The following is a 20,579-nucleotide window of genomic DNA, read 5'->3' on the forward strand; positions in this document are numbered from 1 at the left end:
GTACTGTTCGTTAACTTCACTTTTTAAAAATAAGAAGCCACCAGTTGCCAGTTGATAACTTTACATTTTAGGTCTACATTAGGCATTCAGAGCAGTGAAGGAACTTTTACGTGCAAGCACTCACTGCGACACGGGACCTCAATTTATATGGTCTCATCATCCCTAGGTGGGATTCGATTTCTGATGCAAGGATAAACTTTTTTAGAATCCGCAATTTGTTTCTTACCTAACCATTTTTATTGAAATAATATGATCATAAAATGCATTATTTGACCACAATTTTGTCATTTTAAGCTTTAAGACTGCTTAGTTTTTCTATATCTGTAATAATGCAATTAAGGAGATTAATTAATGTTACGACTGTAAACGTAAATATTCATGCGTGCTGATTTATTCGAGTAGTACCGCATCCGTTACACGTGGGGGTTAATTAAGCGAGATCAGTATTGTGTACTGTTAATCCTGAGTAAAATAAATATTAATGTGTTGGAACATAGGGGATATTCTTGTTTAACTTTTCTTGCGTTTCTAACGTAGACATCACCTATGTTTAAGTCTATTACTGTAACAGTATGTTTTTACATGTACATCAAAAAGATGTGTGCATTAATCGCACCTGAACATGCATTTGTGGATTCGTGATCTGAAGTAATATCCTCACACTTTGGACCAGTCCAATTCCCTTTACATCCTTTAGGGAACACTCCTGTTGATTGATCACAGATGGTCCCAATTAGACATTGTCCACATTTACTTCCACAAATAAGTCCATAAAACCCATCAGAACAAACTGAAAAGATAACAGTCTACTGGGCATAAAGTTATATCGATATTTTGTTTTACAGATTTTCTCTTTATGCAGTTTTTTCTTCTTTTTCTCAGCAAGTGGAGGAGTCTTCCACTGGGCATAGTACGTAAAGAGTTTCGATCTTGAATTGCTTACAAGGAAATAAGTGTCGTGGGTGAAAAACACAATTTTCTAAACTTATATGGCAGCAATAAATTACACTTTTTACTTCTAAATTTCAAAAAAAAAAAATCATCAAAGATTTTTAGGGAAATGTGTAAGTAGATTTTCCTTATAATGGAACTTACAATTACATTAACCCAGTAGGTTTTACCGTTACATTGTGATCCATTCCAGCGGTTTTGACATCCGTCTGGACAAATTCCTGTAACGCTGTTGCAAGAAGCTACAGGTGAACACTTGCCACATACATGTTCACAATAACGTCCGTAATATCCATCCCTACAAACTATTTCAAAACAAAATTTGAAAATTGTTACTAAACGCCTATAGATAATAATATTCAAAGTTAAGAGTTTCATTATTAACTGGTACAGTAATAGGTGTCATATTAATAAGTGGAATTCTAGCCAAACTTCCATATACATGATGTATACATGATGTAGTTGACAAATCAGTCATATTCACATCAAGGAGTATTAAAGGTTGTGTCCTCTCCGAAATAATGTTAAAAAATATTAACTATTCCGAAGAGTAAAAAATGAAAAAAGAAATACAAATATGGAATAATGAAGCAATTATTTGCTTTTTATGTTAATTTAATGACATACTAAATGGTCATAATGAATTTTAATTAAGAGCATGTTTAAGGCACCGTTAGTTGAAGGGAGGGAGCGATCTTAAAATTATAGGTGATATTTATCTGTAGCTGTCTAAACTTAAGATGCCATGAGACGGTACATATTGCCCTCAGCGACAATATATACCTATCATTACTGCACATATTGTCGTCTATCGGTACATATTGTCGCTGTCGACAATTTTTACCGAGATGAGCCTTTTTTTTGTCGCCGTCGACAATTCCCGAGATGAGCTTTTTTTTTTCTCCTGCATAATGGACGCCAAATTGAGCAGTCACGCATCGGCACACTTTGTCGTCTGCGACAATAGGTACCGTGAACATTTGTACATAGTGTCGCCGATATATTGTGTTAAAGAATATTTACTAAGGTCGTGAAGAGAGAGAGAGATGGATAAACATATACACAGAGAGAGAGAGAGAGAGAGAGAGAGAGAGAGAGAGAGAGAGAGAGAGAGAGAGAGAGTATATTCATACAGACTAAAAAGCACTTGAACAGCCTATCATGTAGCACTTTTTCTGGTGGAAAATTTCATCTGATCTACCTGTGTACTTTATTAATAGTAAAATCATCAGACTGCCATCCAAACCCTGGGCCTTATAAAAACAACACAAACATTGAATACCCATGTTTTGTATGCGGTAATGAAGTTCTCGACAACGAAGCAGGGATACAATGTGATGGTTGTGATTGTTGGTATCACACCACATGCATCAACATGAATAACGAGACTTACTCCTTACTATCCAATACAAACATCTCATGGATTTGTGCCAAATGTAGTTCTATTAATACAACAACCAGCAGTATGTTAGAGAAATCATTTATTATTCAATCATCGTACTTTGGCGTGCTATCACAGGTGGATCCATCATTATCAGGAATACCTATTAGCACATCTACACCAACTAAAGGTAAACCAAACAAGCTGAACATTAACACAAACCACACAACATGCAAGCCAGCAAATGAGTTAAAACTGCTAATTATGAACACTCAGAGTTTAAAAAGTAAGAAAGAATCAGTATGGAATGTTATTGATGATGAAAGTCCTGATGTAATAGCGATTAGTGAAACTTGGTTGAACAGCAACATACACAACTCGGAGGTAATGCCACTCATCTACGATGCTACAGGAAGGACAGGAAAGATGGTTATGGTGGAGTCTTAGTAGCTGTTAAGAACACGATCATAAGCCAACAGCTAGACGTGCAAACAAACTGTGAGGTTGTAGCAACTCGAATAGAATGCAACCACAACAAGTCTTTGATTGTAGCATCAATATACCGACCAACTAATAATGATGTGGAATACTCACAGGCACTTGGCGATACAATCCGTAATATTGCCATTAAGTACCTGGAAGACACAATCTGGGTGTATGGAGATACAAACCTACCTGACATCGACTGGGATAGTAATAACATCAATAGCAGCAACTACCGAAAAGAAATCAATGAGAACTTATTGTCATCGATCAATGACGCCGGACTAGAACAAATTGTCAACTTCCCAACGAGAGGAAACAACACCTTGGATATTCTCGCAACAAACCGACCATCACTTGTCATATCATGCGAACCATTGTGTGGGGTCAGCGACCATGAAATTGTCAGTATACAATCACAAGTGTATGCCAAATACCAGCGGCCTATGGTAGAAGGCAAGCATCCGAGACCGGAAGGAAGCAATGTCTGATTTTTGTAACAACTTTACGAACACACACAATAAAGATACACCTATAGACATACTATGGAATGCATTTAAAAATGAACTTTTAAACAAATTTGTACCATCCAAAACAACACCATGATTTAGTAAACCTTGAATAAATGCTGATATTAAACGACTCTCTAGGAACAAACAAAAGGCTTACAACCGAGCTAAGGAATCAAAAAATCCAAAGGACTGGGAACACTACAAAGCCATGAAATCAAAGTGCCAATTCGAATGCAGGAAAGCTCACAACAACTACATTGGAAACATGTTAAATGACGACATCAATAAAAATCCCAAACATTTTTGGTCTTTCATTAAGAGCAAATGTTGCGTTGCTCCACTAACCAAGGACGGAATCACCTAAAGTGACAGTATAAAGAAAGCGAACATCCTTAACCTCTGTATTTACATCCGAGGATACAACCTGTGTACCTGAACTAGACACATGCACCCATCCAAAGGTACCGGACTTCTCCATTGACCAAAAGGGAGTACCGAAACTGTTATCTGGCTTAAATCCACACAAAGCCACAGGCCCAGACGGCATTTCTGGACAGTTTCTAAAAGTGCTAGCTAATGAGATTACACCATCTTTGACCCTAATTTATGAAGCTTCCATCAAACAGGGCAAAATACCATCTGACTGGAAAAATGCTTTTGTTACACCTCTGTTCAAGAAGGGCGACCGCAGTAAACCATCAAATTACCGGCCAGTATCCCTAACACCCATTTGCTGCAAGATACTGGAGCATATTATATTCAGCGTCGTCATGAAACACCTAGAGAACAACAGCATTCTTACTGAGTCACAGCATGGAACAAGTCCAACGTAGAGCGGCACGTTTTGTTAGTGGGGACTATTCGACACACAGCAGCGTATTAAAGATGATAACTGACCTTAATTGGCCGTCATTACAACAACGACGCCAAAACATGAAAGTCATCATGATGTACAGGATTGTAAACAACCTGATTGCAATTCCATCACAAGTCTACCTGACTCCAGTTGTTACCACCACAACCGGAGGACACTCGATGAAATTCATCGTGCCACACTCCCGGATCAAGACTCATCAGTACTCATTATTCCCGTCAGCCACCCGCCTGTGGAATACCCTGCCAGACACACTAGTTGTCTTGCCAACCCTGGAGGCCTTCAAAACAGGGATCCAGATGGCTGAGTAAAGAAGAACCTGGTTTTAATTGTAAATACAGACTCTTTTAAGTGTACAGTCCTTTGTCGCCGTATGTACAGAAGTTCGACAATACTCAGTCAACTGAGGGATGAGCTTTGATGGAAGACGAAGACGAAGAAGAAGAAGAAGAAGTGAGAGAGAGAGAGAGAGAGAGAAAGAGAGAGAGAGAGAGAGAGAGAGAAGGATAGACGAAGTGATCAGCAGATATATAAGTAAACAAGTTGTGTTTAGGTAGCAACATTACTCGCAATTCTGAAGAGAGAAAAGGTTTTGGTCAGAAAATTGTTTCCTAAGGATTGATATACACCACTGTTATATATATATATATATATATATATATATATATATATATATATATATATATATATATATATATACATATATATATATATATATATATATATATATATATATATATATATATATATATGGACCGCTCTCTGACAAAACCGGGCTTAATGACATAAGCTGAGAAAAACGTGTTTATTGTGACGTCAAATTTTAGCGTTTAAAACGCACATGTTCCTTTTTCTCCCTTTCCAATTTCCGTTGTTCAGTTTTATTTTCAGAGTGAAAGTATAAATGAATAAGTATGTTGATCGTCATATCTTGTGTAGAATACGTTTCTTTTCCATTTTTATATATTTTCTTAAGATACCACCGATGGATATTCTAAAATTATTACATTGTATTTACTGTTACATGTTTGAATCCTACATGTGCATTTCACGGACAATTTTAAGTTGAATACGTACGATATACAAACTTGTTTTGTTTGTTTGTTTATTTCTTTAAGCCAAAGGCTCATCAGATTTTACACAATATAAAGCATACAAAATAAATGAATTTATTAAACTTTTGTTCAGTTATTTTCGCTGGTTTTAATATCCTGTAGCTAGTATAATGAATAATTAACCATACGCTGAAACAAATAAAGTCACTGTTAAGTATAAAATGTTTATACTTTGAAATTTTGCATACATGAAAATTGACAATATTAAATGAGTTTGATTATATTTTATAATCTTCATGCGTTCTCGTAGCATACAGCACCTGTTCTATGCAGCATTTGTAGGTTTGTGGATCGAAATTATTTTTTTTCTGAAATTTTCATGTATGAAACTGCAGTTCGTGTTAAGATTTTTTTCTCATTGTGTTGCTTGTAGTTCTTCATGTAGACATTTTATATACTCACAAATCAACAAATACTTTAAAAGCAAGTTGCACGTTTGCACTGCTGTATTTTTTTTCTGTCTGTGTTTTAACGCCGGTGTTGCTTCTTGATTTTACGTTATAGGCCTACATAAAATTCCTGAATAATTCTCAAAAAGAATAATGAAATCAAATCATTATCTAAACACTTAACATATTTTAATGTTAATGTTATTCCAATTATCTAGAGGGGGTCCGGAGCCCCCTCCCCCGAAATTTGTGGAGTAATCAAATATAGGTGGTAAACTAACTAAAAATGACCTTGGACCCTCCTCCTCTCCTAAAAAACAAGGACATCTATAAAGATAGTAGGAGGAGTAATTCTCATGAAGCTTAAGAAGTGAAGGAAAGCGAATCTGCCTCCACATCCCCATCACCGACCAACTCCTTTACGAAATCAGGTTTCCACGTTTGAAAGTAGTGTACGTTTTTAATTGTTTAGGGTTTTTTTTCTTTTCACTCGTCATCAAATTTAATGTCTTGATTAATTTTTACTGGGATGGACCCCCCCCCCCCCCCCCCCCCGAAACTAACACGAGTCTGTACAAGCATAGAAAACAAAAGTGTGTAAACAAATACGATTAAATAAAAAAAACCTCAGTTTTTACAGTGTACTAATATTTGGATAGACAGCATCAAATTAAACTTTAGTTTTATATTAAATTAAATTTTGACATCTTAACAGCCATGTGTTTTTCCTAGTTTCGGTTTATGAATTTCTGAAGATCGAAAAGTGCATGTGGTTTTAAGATATACTAAATCAGGAAAAGCTTGCAAAAAGGGGAGGTGCTACCAAGACAAGACAAATTAAAAGCAAAGATGTTCACCTAAAATGTGTTTCCGAGATGGTTGATTTGATTTTAATGGAGCACATCATGAAAAGTAACTCAACTTCAACTCCGTTCGAATTGGGGGGGGGGGGGGGGGTGTGACGGTAAGATCGTGTCCTTTATTGACTATTCAGGTGCCTGTGGGAAGTACATTACTTAGTTTGTGGTTTGTATTGAAAATAAGTAATTCTTATATACCTGCTTTTATTTAATATGTTTTATTGAATTTTTACACAAACTTCCAGTGCTCATAGAGAGATATGACCTAATATTGTATAGTAAGAAAAAGAATCATCCTTCATGCTATACTATATATAATATCCATAAGAACCGGGGAAGGGGAGGGTGCAATATTTTTACCATTATATACTTAACAATAGAAAACAAAGCTTATTAAAAGTCCCCCCCCCCCCCAAAAAAAAAAAAAAAAAAAAAAAACTTTAAAAACGAATATACATGTACATGTTAAGCTAAGTTATGGCTGTTCCCTTTTCAAAAGTATATTGGCCTTTTTGGTTTTGTTTGTTTAAGATGACACCCCCCCCCCCCTTTCAACTTCAATTAGCTCCTACAGCCTGTACATAATAAGTTGAGTCTACTTTAATCTTATTTCGTTACACTTAATAACATTTTCAAAAATACAAAAAAAAATATGTATCAAGTTAAATCTATGCGTGTTAGTTATTTATTAACTCGGCAAACATCATTTAAATAGAGTTCTGGTTTATTTACAGGAGCTTGGCAGTTTCAGCGTCAACACTTCTCCTGTACACCATGTAATATTCCAGTTACATCACAAAAACCGATTTTCCGATATGAGTTACACCTCATTATGTCCTTCAAATGGGGCCACTCTATTTTTTTTCACTCTTTGCAAAATCCAGATCTTTGGGTTTCGAGTAGACGATATCCTAAAGCAATTAAAAAAAAAAACAAACCATGAAAATATAGTGTGTAAATGTACAACTACTCGTGGGCCAGATTCAATTCTTTGAACTAGTCGTTTTCTCAATACAAAACTTACAATTCATACTGATAATAGCGACCGCCAAAACAGGAAAAGTTTATGATTGGAATGCGTGTATTTTACGAGGAATGTTATGACGGGACAGCAGTACAAATAGTATATATGATGCAAGTTTAACATCATACACTTTGCATCATAGTGATGGATTTGTTTTAATCAAAAAACTCTAGAGACCAACTCCATTGATCAGCTTCAAATAATCGAGGACCAGTTTTCAGTCGCAATCTCGGCTCCCCAGTACCCTGCATGACAGTGGCTGGAATGGAAGACTTTCCTAAGCCTCTGAGGGGAATACAAAAGTTCCACTGATTTCAAAGTACAGAGCTTGGTACTGTGTCCGTAGAAGAATGAGTTTCATTAGTAGAAGTGAGGATCAGCATATTAAAAGACAAGAAATCGTAACCAAGATAGGCCAGTAATTTTACATCCCATTGGTCTCACTGACTCTCGCAAGCATTTACCTTGTCATAAATTTCCCATCGGGCCTGACAATCGCTTGGATAACATACATGTAATGACACAGCTTTGTTTTGTATTTAGTTTCCTGTTTCTTTGTTATCATAATTATTTTCTTTGTCTTTTTTATCAATATGTATTGAAAGCAAGAAGTATAGTCTACCTTTATGAAATTAAATTGATATACATAAACATGTATTTATTGTAGTCATTCACTGTGCAACATGTACAGATACACACACTTAGTAATTTAATAAATGTCCTTAGTGATATTTTTATTCAAAATGTGTAAGAATAAAGTTAGGCTAAAATTGTATTTCATCATCAAATTAATCTTAGTCTGTTTCTAAGACGTCATTTTTAAAACAAAACCAAAAAAAAAAAAAAAAAAAAAAAAAAAAAGATGACGTAATTGAATAACGTCAATGCCGTTATTGTTTCATTACAACATGTTGTTTTCAAATACGTATATTTTTAAAACTATAGCAAATTAAATCCTCAAATTTTGACTGCGTGTCCTAAATTTGTTGTAGATTTGAAATATTTGAAAAAGTCAATTTCGCGAATTTTATCATTAACCCTTTTGCTGCCGTACATATTTCCAGTTCAAATTACGTACAGTGCCGTGACAGTTTTCTATTATTACGTTGAATCTATGATGTAACATAACTGTGACGTCACATACAATGTAGGTAACTTAGGTATAAATGGTTTTTCGCCTCTGCAGAAAATCGTTAAAATAGAGACATTATAAAAGAACAAATTCTACAACGACAGGCCTCTCCGAAAAAAAAAAAAAACATTTACAGAACACACAAAATTTTTGCTCAAATAATATTTTTAGTAGATTAGGTAGAGGGTTATATTTTTTTTTAAATAAGAACAATATGTAACGTCAAGTACCCGTGGGTCAAGTATATACTGCATAATATGATGATCGCAACACGAGTAAAGTAAAAAATATACAAATATACAAATGCAGTGTAATTGAAACACAGTGATTCATAAATAACTACTTATAATTTTTAGTGATCTACATGTACCAGTGAAAGTACGTGTTCTTAAACATGAAAATTCTATCGGACTTGAAAACGGTTAATTTCGGTTCGTGCACCTTATAAATATTTTTGAACGTAGATCGACCTTACATATTATCACATGCACCAGGCCCGTAGCAATAGTTTTAAAAGTCAGGGGGGATCTTCACAAAAAATCTGAGAAGCCCTCCCCCCCCCCCCCCCCGCAAAAAAAAAACATTGTTCTGAACGCAAAAATCCTATTTCGTATGTTTGGGGGTGGGGGTGGTTCTTACTTTTTTGGTGCACATTAAAAACATCATTGAATTCGCCAGTGCTTGACATTACAGCAAAAAAAGGATGTGGGGCAGCATCAAATAAAGTTGTAATATTAAAAAAATTAACTCAGAAAAAAGCCCCCCCCCCCCCCCCCCCCGCGCGTTATACGGGTCTGTGCACACTCACACCTTTCCCTGAACCACTTGTATTGTTTTAAATTATTATTATTTTATATTTGTTCAAACGTTTATATGTTGATCTTTTCCTGTCACATTTTGTAATCGTGTTATAAATAATAACCTGTAATACACCGAATAAGACGTACGTTACTTCCAATAGTAAGTTTTCTTCGTCCTTACCACCCTTGAACGGCAACTCGGATGCAATCTGTGGATTGTTTGAGTCAATCAAATGAAAAGACTTTGATTTATTAAAACTTATTTTGTCCTTTATTGTGATTTTATTGCAACATTTTTCTACAGTGTTTATGACTTGAATCACAGGCATTTGTTTCTGTAATAATTTTTTGACCCATGGTGTAATAATGTTATTTTTATGCTATGGGTTAAAAAAATACAGAAACAAGTGCCAGTGCTTTGAATTTGGTGCAAGATATATAAACACCTTCAAGGTCCTTAGAAAATTAAGAAGCATTTCATTTGTTAAAACTAAATATTCCGTCAACATGTAACTTACAATGTGCATCTACATGTACATGTAAGTAGAAATTGACCTTAAAAAGTATAAAAGTTTTCATATGTATTTAAAACAGAGTACACGATCATGCCAAACATTTTGCCGATCGGCATCACTTAATGTGCGATACTACAACTGAAATAACATGGTTGATAAATAACGGACAAGGTTACTATGTATATATAAGTATATTATGATTTTTCAAAATTACAACGGAGGGGTGAGGAACATTTGAGCAAAGGGAAACGTTAATTGACATATCTAATTCATTAGAAATGCCACGCACAGCTGTTAGAAAATGAAGAAATATATTACTACTAGTTTAAGTTACATTGAGAGGAAATCAAGATATTAGGGGTATTTGCCTGGGGTGGGGGGTGGTACTTGCCCCAATTTCGACCGACAAGATATTTTGCCTACCCTCTGATTGTAAATACCTACCACAATTCTTCCATTAATTTAATAATCTGACAAGAAGAAGCATGCGAAAAAAGTATGACCCAGCTAATACCCCCCCCCCCCCCCCGGCAGTTAAAATCAATAATTCGTGCCTAAAAGAAACCTGTATCGGTCATTTGAACAAACAGAATGGATGGAATTAATTGGATGGGGACATATAAACATGCAGAGGTTCTATGTCACAGTTGTTTCTTGCAGAAATAAGAGCCGTAATTGCTCAATGGACATAAGCAATCTTCTCCGGCAATTGGCGATGTCATGCACTGACTACATGTATTCCAGAATAGAAGGTTTATCTGTTAAGTTCCTTGTATCTTTGCCGAATTTCTTTGATTATGTGACATGTAATCTGTTGTAAACTGCATTTCTCTGTATAAAATAAACTCTTTGTTATGCTCCTGAGGTTAAAACTTTTTAAAATCGGTCAAAAGGCTCTTCAAGGCTTAAATGTTACATTGTTAAACTGTATACTATATAATGCCGGTTTAAGATAAAAAAAATATTTACAAAAATTACAATATGATATTGCATTACTAGTATTTTCACGATCAAAACACTAAGTTCTTGTAGGTGATGGTAAATTATTCTCGTGTTTAAGATAAATATTTTTTTCCACCATTGGAACTTTGATTGCTTGTATAGTTCAGACTAGGATTGAAAATGTTGATAAAATTGCTTAATTTCAAATCAGAATGCATTGTTTACATTTTCTAAAGATCAAGACAAATGATTGATTGATTGATTATTATTGTTTAACGCCGAGTCGGCAATATTTCAGCCATATTTCGGCGATCAAATTAAGTGTATTTGCCCATTTATGAAGTTTTAGGTTTCTCTGGCGGCCCCAGTGAGCCTACTCTTTTTCGAAAACCAGAGAAACGATCTTTTATGTGCCATGGGGGTTGTTATCCTTGACACGGGGCACCATTAAACGTCCCATCCGATGGACTCAAAAATTTAAAAGTATGTAAACAGTTAAAATATATATACAAAATTCTTAAGTTATATCATTTTAAATTTTGCAGTAAAAATTAGTTTCATGTAAAAATTCTAAAATTGTATAAACATTTATATTTGTAAAAAGTTCATGCATAGTTTGCACATTTTTAAAAAGTCTACTTCGAGTAGGAGAGAAATCGGTACATTCCAAAAGAATATGACTGATAGTTAACGGTCATTCGCATGATATACATTCTGGTTGCAATTCTCGAGTGAGTAAATATTCATTTGTTATTTTTGAATGACCAATATGTATTCTAGAAATAATCACTTCGTCTTGACGTTTCAAGCCGAAATCAGATGATTTGTTGACTTTGATTTCTATAGCATAAAGCTTACTTGTATCACAAAATTCCCAATAAATCAAGACAAATGAAATACCCATTTAAAATTCCTTTTCTTTCAGATAATTTTCCAGTAAAAGAATGGTAAAATGATTGATTGTTTTCATAAACAAGAAGCCAAAATGGCGCGAAACTCCGAATGATGACGGAACGTCATAATCAGCTTTACCTGTGACGTAATGAGTTAACAGTAGGCCCAAAATAGGCCCATGGCACTTAACGTAGTTTTTGAAAATAGACCCATAATAGGCCCGCGGCACAAAGAATGTAAAGACCCCTTTTCCCAGAGAACGGTCCATATATATATATATATATATATATATATATATATATATATATATATATATATATATATATATATATATACATATACATACATGTATATATCACATGGCTTCGAGGATGACATACCAGAATGTTTGCCCCAAGGTGACAGGAAAGTCCTAGAGTGTTATGTCACCCGATGCCGAAGGCAGAGGGTGACATAACACTCCTGGACTTTACTGTCACCGAGGGGCAAACATTCTGGTATAGTCACCCGAGAAGCCATGTGGTATATGTTATATTACATTTCTAAAATTAAAAAATCGTCTAAAATTGTTCAAGTTTAGACAAAAAATCCAAAATGCTTTCATGACGTTAGAATTACGCTCCGTTGTTTACATTTGCTTAGCAACCGACGTCATTACATCTCGAACCCGACCTACAAATGCGTAACATAAAAACACATGAAAGTGATCGAGAGAGTGTTATAACTGTTTCCGTCGGGTGACATAATTTTTGATTGTATCGAAAGCTTGTATTCTATAGTACTTGGAAAGTGCTGCTAGAATCGTTTGATTAACATGAAATGATGACAATTCCTTGATCGTTTGTACAAAATGTAATAATTTTGGTAAGGTTTCATGCGAAACTTTGGAATAATTTTTTCTATGTCGAGAGAGTAGGATTCTAGCAGCACTTTTCATGACCCAGTGATGTTTTTACATAATTATTTTCACAAAAAGAATTTAATTATCCCCGGGGTAGTGTTGAACTTTTCACTTTTTCATTAAGGCAATTTTTCTATTTATAGACGTCACGTGATGACGTCGTAGTGGAGTGCTTCTTTCAGCCTAAAACTCAATGACGTCTAAACAATGGATAATTATAGTAAATGTTTTATCTATGGCTTTTCCGATTTATCAATGTTACATTTTACGAAAAAAGTCCAAATCCGCCGAAATATGATCTTGGTACTGCCTTAACATACCTGCGTTCCGGTGTGATTCAGCATTTTTCAAGGTTTATAGTGAAACTTATTACATTTGTGATATAATAGGAAAACTTTTTCAAAAATGTTTATATATATATATATATATATATATATATATATATATATATATATATATATATATATATATATATATATATATATATATATATATATATATATATATATATATATACATAGAGAGAGAGAGAGAGAGAGAGAGAGAGAGAGAGATTGAATGTTATTTTTTTTTGTTCAGTAGTACTGATTATCTGAAAAATATTCTTGCGTTATTCTTATACATGAATCTATGTAACTGGGGTTGGGACATTTTAATGCTCCTGTGCTGAAAGCTCAAATGAACTTTCCTGATCGCATTTTATCTGTCGTCTGTCTGACCGTCCGTCAGCTTTTTCTCATGAACAACTGGAAAAAAATTTCAATTAAACTTTCCACAAAGTATCCGTCGATAAGGGGGATTCAAGTTTCTTCAAATGAAGAGCCATATCCTTTTTGAAGGGAAGATAATTAAGAATTATTGAAAAATATAGTGGCATTTCTTAATATCTTCTCAAGAAGTATTGTGCAAGAAAAGTTGAAACTTATGTGATAGCTTCATTATAAAGTGTTGATTTAATTGTATTCAGACCATGACCACCGGGGAAGGGTTGGACTACAACTTTCAAAATCTTTTCAAGAACTACTGGGCCAGAAGAGTTGATACTTAAGTTAAAGTTTCATTACAGTTTGTACATTTAATTTTGTTCAAATCATGACCTCCAGGGGTAGGATGGGGCCAGAGTGGGCATTCAAAGTTTTAAGAAGGCATTTATACAAAAAAATATTTGAAAAATATTTAAAAAGCTTCTCAAGAACAACAAGCCCATAACTAGTGATTACTATATTAAAAAACCTCAGGTAGAGTAGGTTTAAATTATTCAAATCATGACTCCATGTCCAGGGTGAGACCACAATACATAGGAGAATTCTTCAAAATCTTCTTCTCAAGAACAGCAAAGCAATAATTAATCATACTGATATGGAAACATTGTCATGTATTGTCATTGTCATATGACATGTGCCGTTGTTGCCGGCAACAATATGAACAGAACAATATGTACCGTCGCGCTGCATAAATAAACATATGGAACACGTCAGTGTGATTTACACACCAGTTACATTCACAAAAATGTCGCCCGCGTGGCGCAGTGGTAAGGGCGTCCTCTCTAGAGTCTCGGAGTAAGGATTTGATCCTAACGTCGCGGGTTCCAACTCCACTGTGGGACATGGAGACCGATCCTACGGACGGGATCGTATAAACCGTGCTCCCGCGTGTCGCAGTAGGTGCTAACACAAAGATCCCTCACCGCTCAATAATGACCCTGAGCACCGAGTATAGGTCAAAATTTGCTGCTGTCCACCAGCAAGTGGTGTGACTTAATATCAGTGAACATTTCTCGAGATTGACGTTAAACATCAAACAAACAAAACTATATATATATATATATATATATATATATATATATATATATATATATATATATATATATATATATATATATATATATATAGTAAATATATTTAAATATTCCATATTCAGCCAGCAACAATATGTACCGATGGACGACAATATGTGCAATGAGGGTAGGTACATATTGTCGCCGATGACATTATGTTCAAAACAAAAAAAAAATGTACCGTCACATGCCAATTAAAACTAAGATGTCTATAAGTCATTTGCATATTGTTTGTTGTTATGAGAGTCAAGACACAATTTCCTCCTCTAATTTTGATAGAAGTTCTTATTCTTATATAGATGTAGAAAGTCGTGAAATTTGCTAGTTTAAAATTTTGATCTTTTGAAGAAAATGAATTAAAGGTCATAAAAAAAAATCCAAATTAATTGAAAATATGGTCCTTTATACTTCCTTTACATTTTTATAACTTTAATTAGATAATTGATATAAGTTGTTTTCAAAAATCACATACAATTACAAAGAGAACCGTTCCAATGATCTTCACATCCTTCCTGACAAATCCCTGTTACACTGTGACAATACGTTCCAGTTTTACAATGACCACATGTTTCGCTGCAGTTGAAACCAAAAAAAACATTGTCACACACTTACGGAAAAAAAATAAAAATCAATCAAACAAATTTAAAGGAAAAACAAATAATGCCATAAATTATAGAAAAACAAACCTCAGCAGATTTTAAATAAAGTTTTTTCAATTTAAAATAGAGTTGTTATTTTGATTTTTTAAAGTTAACTTTGCTCCTTTTCCCTAAAGAGCCATGTAAAATGTTTCATGTCATACAAAATCAGGCTAGGTCTTACCGTCACAATTTAATCCAGTCCAGCGGTTTTGACATCCCTCGGGACAGATTCCTGTGATGTTGTTACAGATGGTTTCAGTTTTACACTTACCACACAAGTATTCACAGTTATATCCATAATAGCCAGCTTTACAAACTACAACATAAAGTCCTGAAGCATATATATATTGCCAGCAAATGTAATACGTGTTTGAAGATTAGAACAATATCAATAAATCATAAACATTATCCCATTTTTGCTCTACACGAGCTTGTTTTCTAAAAACAAGACTCTATGTCATTCTTTTTCGCAGCAATATGATTAAATTTCGTATTGACTAGAAATAGAGTCTGTGTTGGGCATCATGGGTTGAGATTTCATAATATATTTGAGATAGATTGATTGATTGTATGTTGTTTTATATTTGAGATAGATCTTAAGAGAAAGTTGTATTCTATCAGTTGATAAAATACAAAGCTTTTTCTTTATTTTGTCTAATTTTATACATTTTGAGATACACAAGAGGAATATGGGTTTCATGATTTTTTTCCTGGATTTCCATACTCTCCAAACTTTGGCCGGTATAGGTTGTACTTAATAAGCAAGTACAGAATCTTGGCATTATACGAAAAATGACGGAGAAAAGGAGAAAAAGGATACAACCGAAAAGCAAAAATTAAAAAAAAAAAAAAAGAAGGAAAAAAATAGTCTTTCGCGCATACTTTTCTTCAAGCCTGACCTCCTACGCACTACCTTTATGCACTATTGAATCAATCCCGTTTTTGCGTTTCTAGCACATTAAATATGCTTCTTTTTACGTGGATTATTTACTGAGACAACGATTTATAATATTTTCTTTTTCTCCTTGTTTTCTCCTTTTTTTTTAAAGTCCAGAAACACCTTCCTTCGGATGAACATTCTTGACAATCTCCGGCCGTCGAGGATATAAGTCTATGTCTGAATCTTCTACAATGAATAAACATTTGGGACAGTATGTACCAACATGTCTTTTTTTTTGATTTTTTTTTAACAATTTTGGACCATCGAAATTGTTAAACTCTTCTTAATTGCAATGAAATGTGCATTAATATTAATAGCTAAATAAATTGTATTTAATCCTCATATACTTTGCAATTGATGCCTGAAATATGGAGATAATGAACTGTATTCAAGCTCAAAGTCCATAAAAACAATACAATTGGGGAGCAGAGCAAACACAGACCTTCAAAAACATCAGAGGCTGGATCAGGTGCCATGGAGGAGTGAGCATCCCCCTGCCGACGGGTTAAATCCGCCTTGTGCTCCTTGTCACGATCGGAAAATAACGGAGAATCCGTCGAAAATTCATTGTGTAAATAATGGCCAAACAATTAGTATGAAAAACGCCAGTCAGCATATGACTCAATGATAGATTGTATTTGCTGACAAGGTCATTGTATCGACCATAAAACTTACGAAATGATGACTTTAAATGAGACTGTTGATATTCTTGTTTAAACAACTTGTTTGTCAATAACTTAGGCTGTCCAAAATTAATTCTACGTTTAACGTCACCCGCGTACGTAGGTTTAAGAATTCGTCTTTTGTTAAACAATTTGGAATTTTATCTTATTGTTCCCGTTTGGTTTTACATTTAGCGACATTGTTTTGCATCTTATAGTGAGAGAAAATGTGCTGTGTAATCGCAGTTGTTGTGTTATAAGTAGAAACTGGTGATGTTTACAGAAAATAAAACATGGATGGTTTTAAAATTGAGATTAATGAAAATGTTTGTTGAGTGTTTTATGTCGGTAGTAAGATTACAGACTATCAGTTCGTCATTATTTTTCTGAACCATTCCCTGTATTGTAGAGAATATTGCAAAGTCTCTTATTCAGTGTAGAGTGTTTAAAACCGAGATTTTACAATACACAGTAAGATATATGTCTTTAATTATTTAATACAATGTAGTTTTATCTTAAAATATTGCTATGGAAATTAAACGAGAAGTAAGTTGATGTGATTACACATGTAGTATTCAATTACTTACATTGAAAGGAATGAAAATATTAGACACTGACATTTTAGCAGGAAGAAGCTTTAATACAGAAGATGAGAGCTTTCAAGTGAAAGAGGAAGAATGAGAGTAGAAGAGATATTCCAACGACCCTGTCTTGTGTGTTTGAATGTCATGTAAAATATTATCTAACAGACATCGTACATCAAATATTGTACTTTCCCTTTCAAAACCAAATGCTAGACTAATACAATATATCTAATAAAAGAGAAAGATAACATATATTCAATTTTAAGATATTTCAATAAAAGAATGTAATAAATATTGTCATCATGACTTTAATTGTAGATACCGGTCAATTATTTCCACAAGAAGAAGCATTTTCCTACCGTGTACCATGTATGTGGTGATATGAATCTAATGGACATACTTCTAGACCTAGTTGCAAGCCACTCCTCTACGCATCCAGTCTACTTCATGTGCTCAAAAAAGTGCAAACCAGTATGTGTACTTGGGAAAAACATTTCACTTGTGAAATGCAAAACTGACTTATCCTTAGATATCAAAAATACTCTTATTACATAAGTGTTTTTTTTTATGTACTGAATAGGTTAATTTGAATATCCCAGCTAGGTTAAGGATGCCCATGAAATATGCGCCTTAAAATATTCAATGATAAGAGAATGAATATAATTTCAATATTTTTTTAACAGCATTAGTTTTGATGAATGTGAATTATGGTTTTTGCACATTATATATATATATATATATATATATATATATATATATATATATATATATATATATATATATATATATATATATATATATATATATATATATATATCGGGTCTCTGTTGAGTTCGGCTCTGTTGAGTTCGGCCAGAGCGACATCGCTTACATCAGCTGTTTGTCACGTGACAGGTTTAAAATTAGAACATATATATACTAATGCAAAGATCGTAAAAGTTCAACGATATATGGTTATCTTTCCGCTATACAATTCATTCTGTTTTGTTTGAGACAAATATCTTACCATGAAAAGTGTTAGGAGCAACTTCCTCATGCTCGGAATTGTGTAAAATTTTACTTTCTATTAACTCAAGACAAAGATGTAATACGCATTGAAATAATGTAACATTACAGAATAGATATACGGAGAAGCTGATACCGTTGAACTTTTGACATTTTCGAGTGTCTGAGCCTGTCATTCTAGCACGTTACTGTACAAATGTGCTCTCTACGGCTATGTATATGTCTTCACATGATCAATTTAGTTTGACAATAAAATGTGGATTAATATATTTTAGAATATTTCTCTATTTTGGTCCGATTACGCTTGTTCCGTATTTAGTTTTAATTTTGCATACACCGATAATAGCTTGATCCACGCCTCGAGTACAGAGAAACTGCGTGTCAAACTAAGAAATGACGTCAATTCAGTTAATACAGCTAGATCAAGCGGCTTTCATTCTACATTCGCTAAGTGCTGTTATAGCAAGATAAGTTGCACTCTTTATACCTTTACAATTTTTATAAAACCGAAAGTATTTGAGTGTGTTTTTTTAAAAAAAGAACACATAGTATTTATTCAACGAGACTCACTTGTTTTGTTTTAACGTGACGTCATAAAAGCTTTCCCGAACCTCTGCATAGGCTGGCGTAAACATGGGAGTCCTTAATCTAGCTGCGATATAAACATTTGCTTCAAATTTTTGTTTGTTTATTTTTCCTTCCTCCCTCGTAGGTTTTGAATTTTGTAGGTGACGTTAAACGGAGAATTAACTTTGGAAAGCCTTACCTCGTTTTAGAAATTGTTCATACGCAGAGCATGCTCTTGCGTATCGATTCAACTGAGAGATTTGCACCCCATATGCAGGTGATAAGGGTATATTGCTGCTTAAGTAAGAGAAGATGACGATTGAAAAGTTAAAGACATCACGTTTATCATAAAGCTTTGTTGTTAGATTACCATTAACGTATTTTTCTAGTAAAATATCCAGATATGAAACAGATGTATTAGACTCTGTGGCATCTTTTCTTTCAAGCTCACTGGGATATCGTGTCGACATATGAATGGAAATAACTATTGTTAATTGATGATACGTCGTCGATATATCTGAACGTCGAGTTGAAGGCCACAGCAAGAGATTTCTTTTTCTCATGTATAAGATTTTGAATAAATTTTTCTTCATATGAATACAAAAATAGGACTTTTATCAACGGGGCGCAATTGGAACCCATGGGAAATACAACAGATTGTTGGAAGACCTGGTCTCCAAAAACCACATAGATACTGTCAATCAGATATTCAAGCATCTTTTTAATATCAACTTCAGAGTACTTGTGTGTACAATCAGAATGTTTTTTTTTAACAAAATAATTCTGTAAATGACCAATGACAAGGTAAGTATATTTGCGAGTTCCATTTTTATTGAAAAAGAGGCTGTCTGTAATGTCAAAAAGCCTGGACTTTAATTCATCATAGGGAATGGTTGTATACAGAGTTGAAAAGTCGTAAGTTTTTATGTTATTGATTTTGGTGAAATTTTGTGATTTCAAATTTTCCAAAAGTTCCTTGAAATTATTAAGTATCCACATCTGTTTTACACCACTTTTTGAATATATCGTTGTACAGTACTCCTAAAGTTTCTCCTTCACTGCTGTAAAAAATTAGTGAGGAGTAAAGGAAGAGGCTTGTTAGAACATTTACTGGAACCCGCTGTGTATCTTGTTTTTTAATTACTTAAGCTAAGATATGTGTTGGAATGCAAAAAGGAACCAGTGACACAGTTGATTGTAAGCAATACAAAATTTTTGTAGTATATACATAGCGATCTACTTACCTGAACAATCATGGCGTTCCATAAAGCGTTCACTACAGCCATATTTACAGAACCCATCGAAAGCATCACACTCATTATTTTTACAATTTGCTGAGCATAATGAACAGTTTTCTCCAAAGTGTTGAGATTTACATCCTACATACAATGAATTTATCATAAATTCTTATGAATTAGAAATTCAAAGTACAATCAATTTATGAAACAATTTCAGTTTTCGGCATCACAATTAAGTAAATTATTGAACATACAGTAAGCCATTTTTTTAAAGATAGAGCCAAACTCTAGTAATTTAGATTTGTTGTTAGTGTAATTCGTTATATCACAAA

At 33.9% G+C, this 20,579-nt stretch overlaps 1 protein-coding gene across 1 annotated transcript; it reads right to left on the reverse strand.

The window, feature by feature from the left end:
* Positions 1 to 289: 289 nt before the first annotated feature.
* On the reverse strand, positions 290 to 20,295 carry LOC133189211 (scavenger receptor class F member 2-like). The gene is made up of 6 exons (XM_061324615.1): positions 20,254 to 20,295; positions 17,215 to 17,251; positions 15,433 to 15,567; positions 1,122 to 1,256; positions 617 to 790; positions 290 to 321 (listed from the first exon to the last, which is right to left on the reverse strand). Exons 1-6 carry the CDS (start codon positions 20,293 to 20,295, stop codon positions 290 to 292), a joined length of 555 nt encoding a protein of 184 aa, XP_061180599.1.
* Between the last annotated feature and the right edge of the window lie 284 nt (positions 20,296 to 20,579).

The sequence above is a fragment of the Saccostrea echinata genome, unplaced genomic scaffold (assembly GCF_033153115.1).
Source record: "Saccostrea echinata isolate AGI-Se365-2 ecotype Australia unplaced genomic scaffold, CSIRO_AGI_Sech_v1 ptg000017l, whole genome shotgun sequence".
In the NCBI taxonomy this organism is placed as follows: Eukaryota; Metazoa; Mollusca; class Bivalvia; order Ostreida; family Ostreidae; genus Saccostrea; species Saccostrea echinata.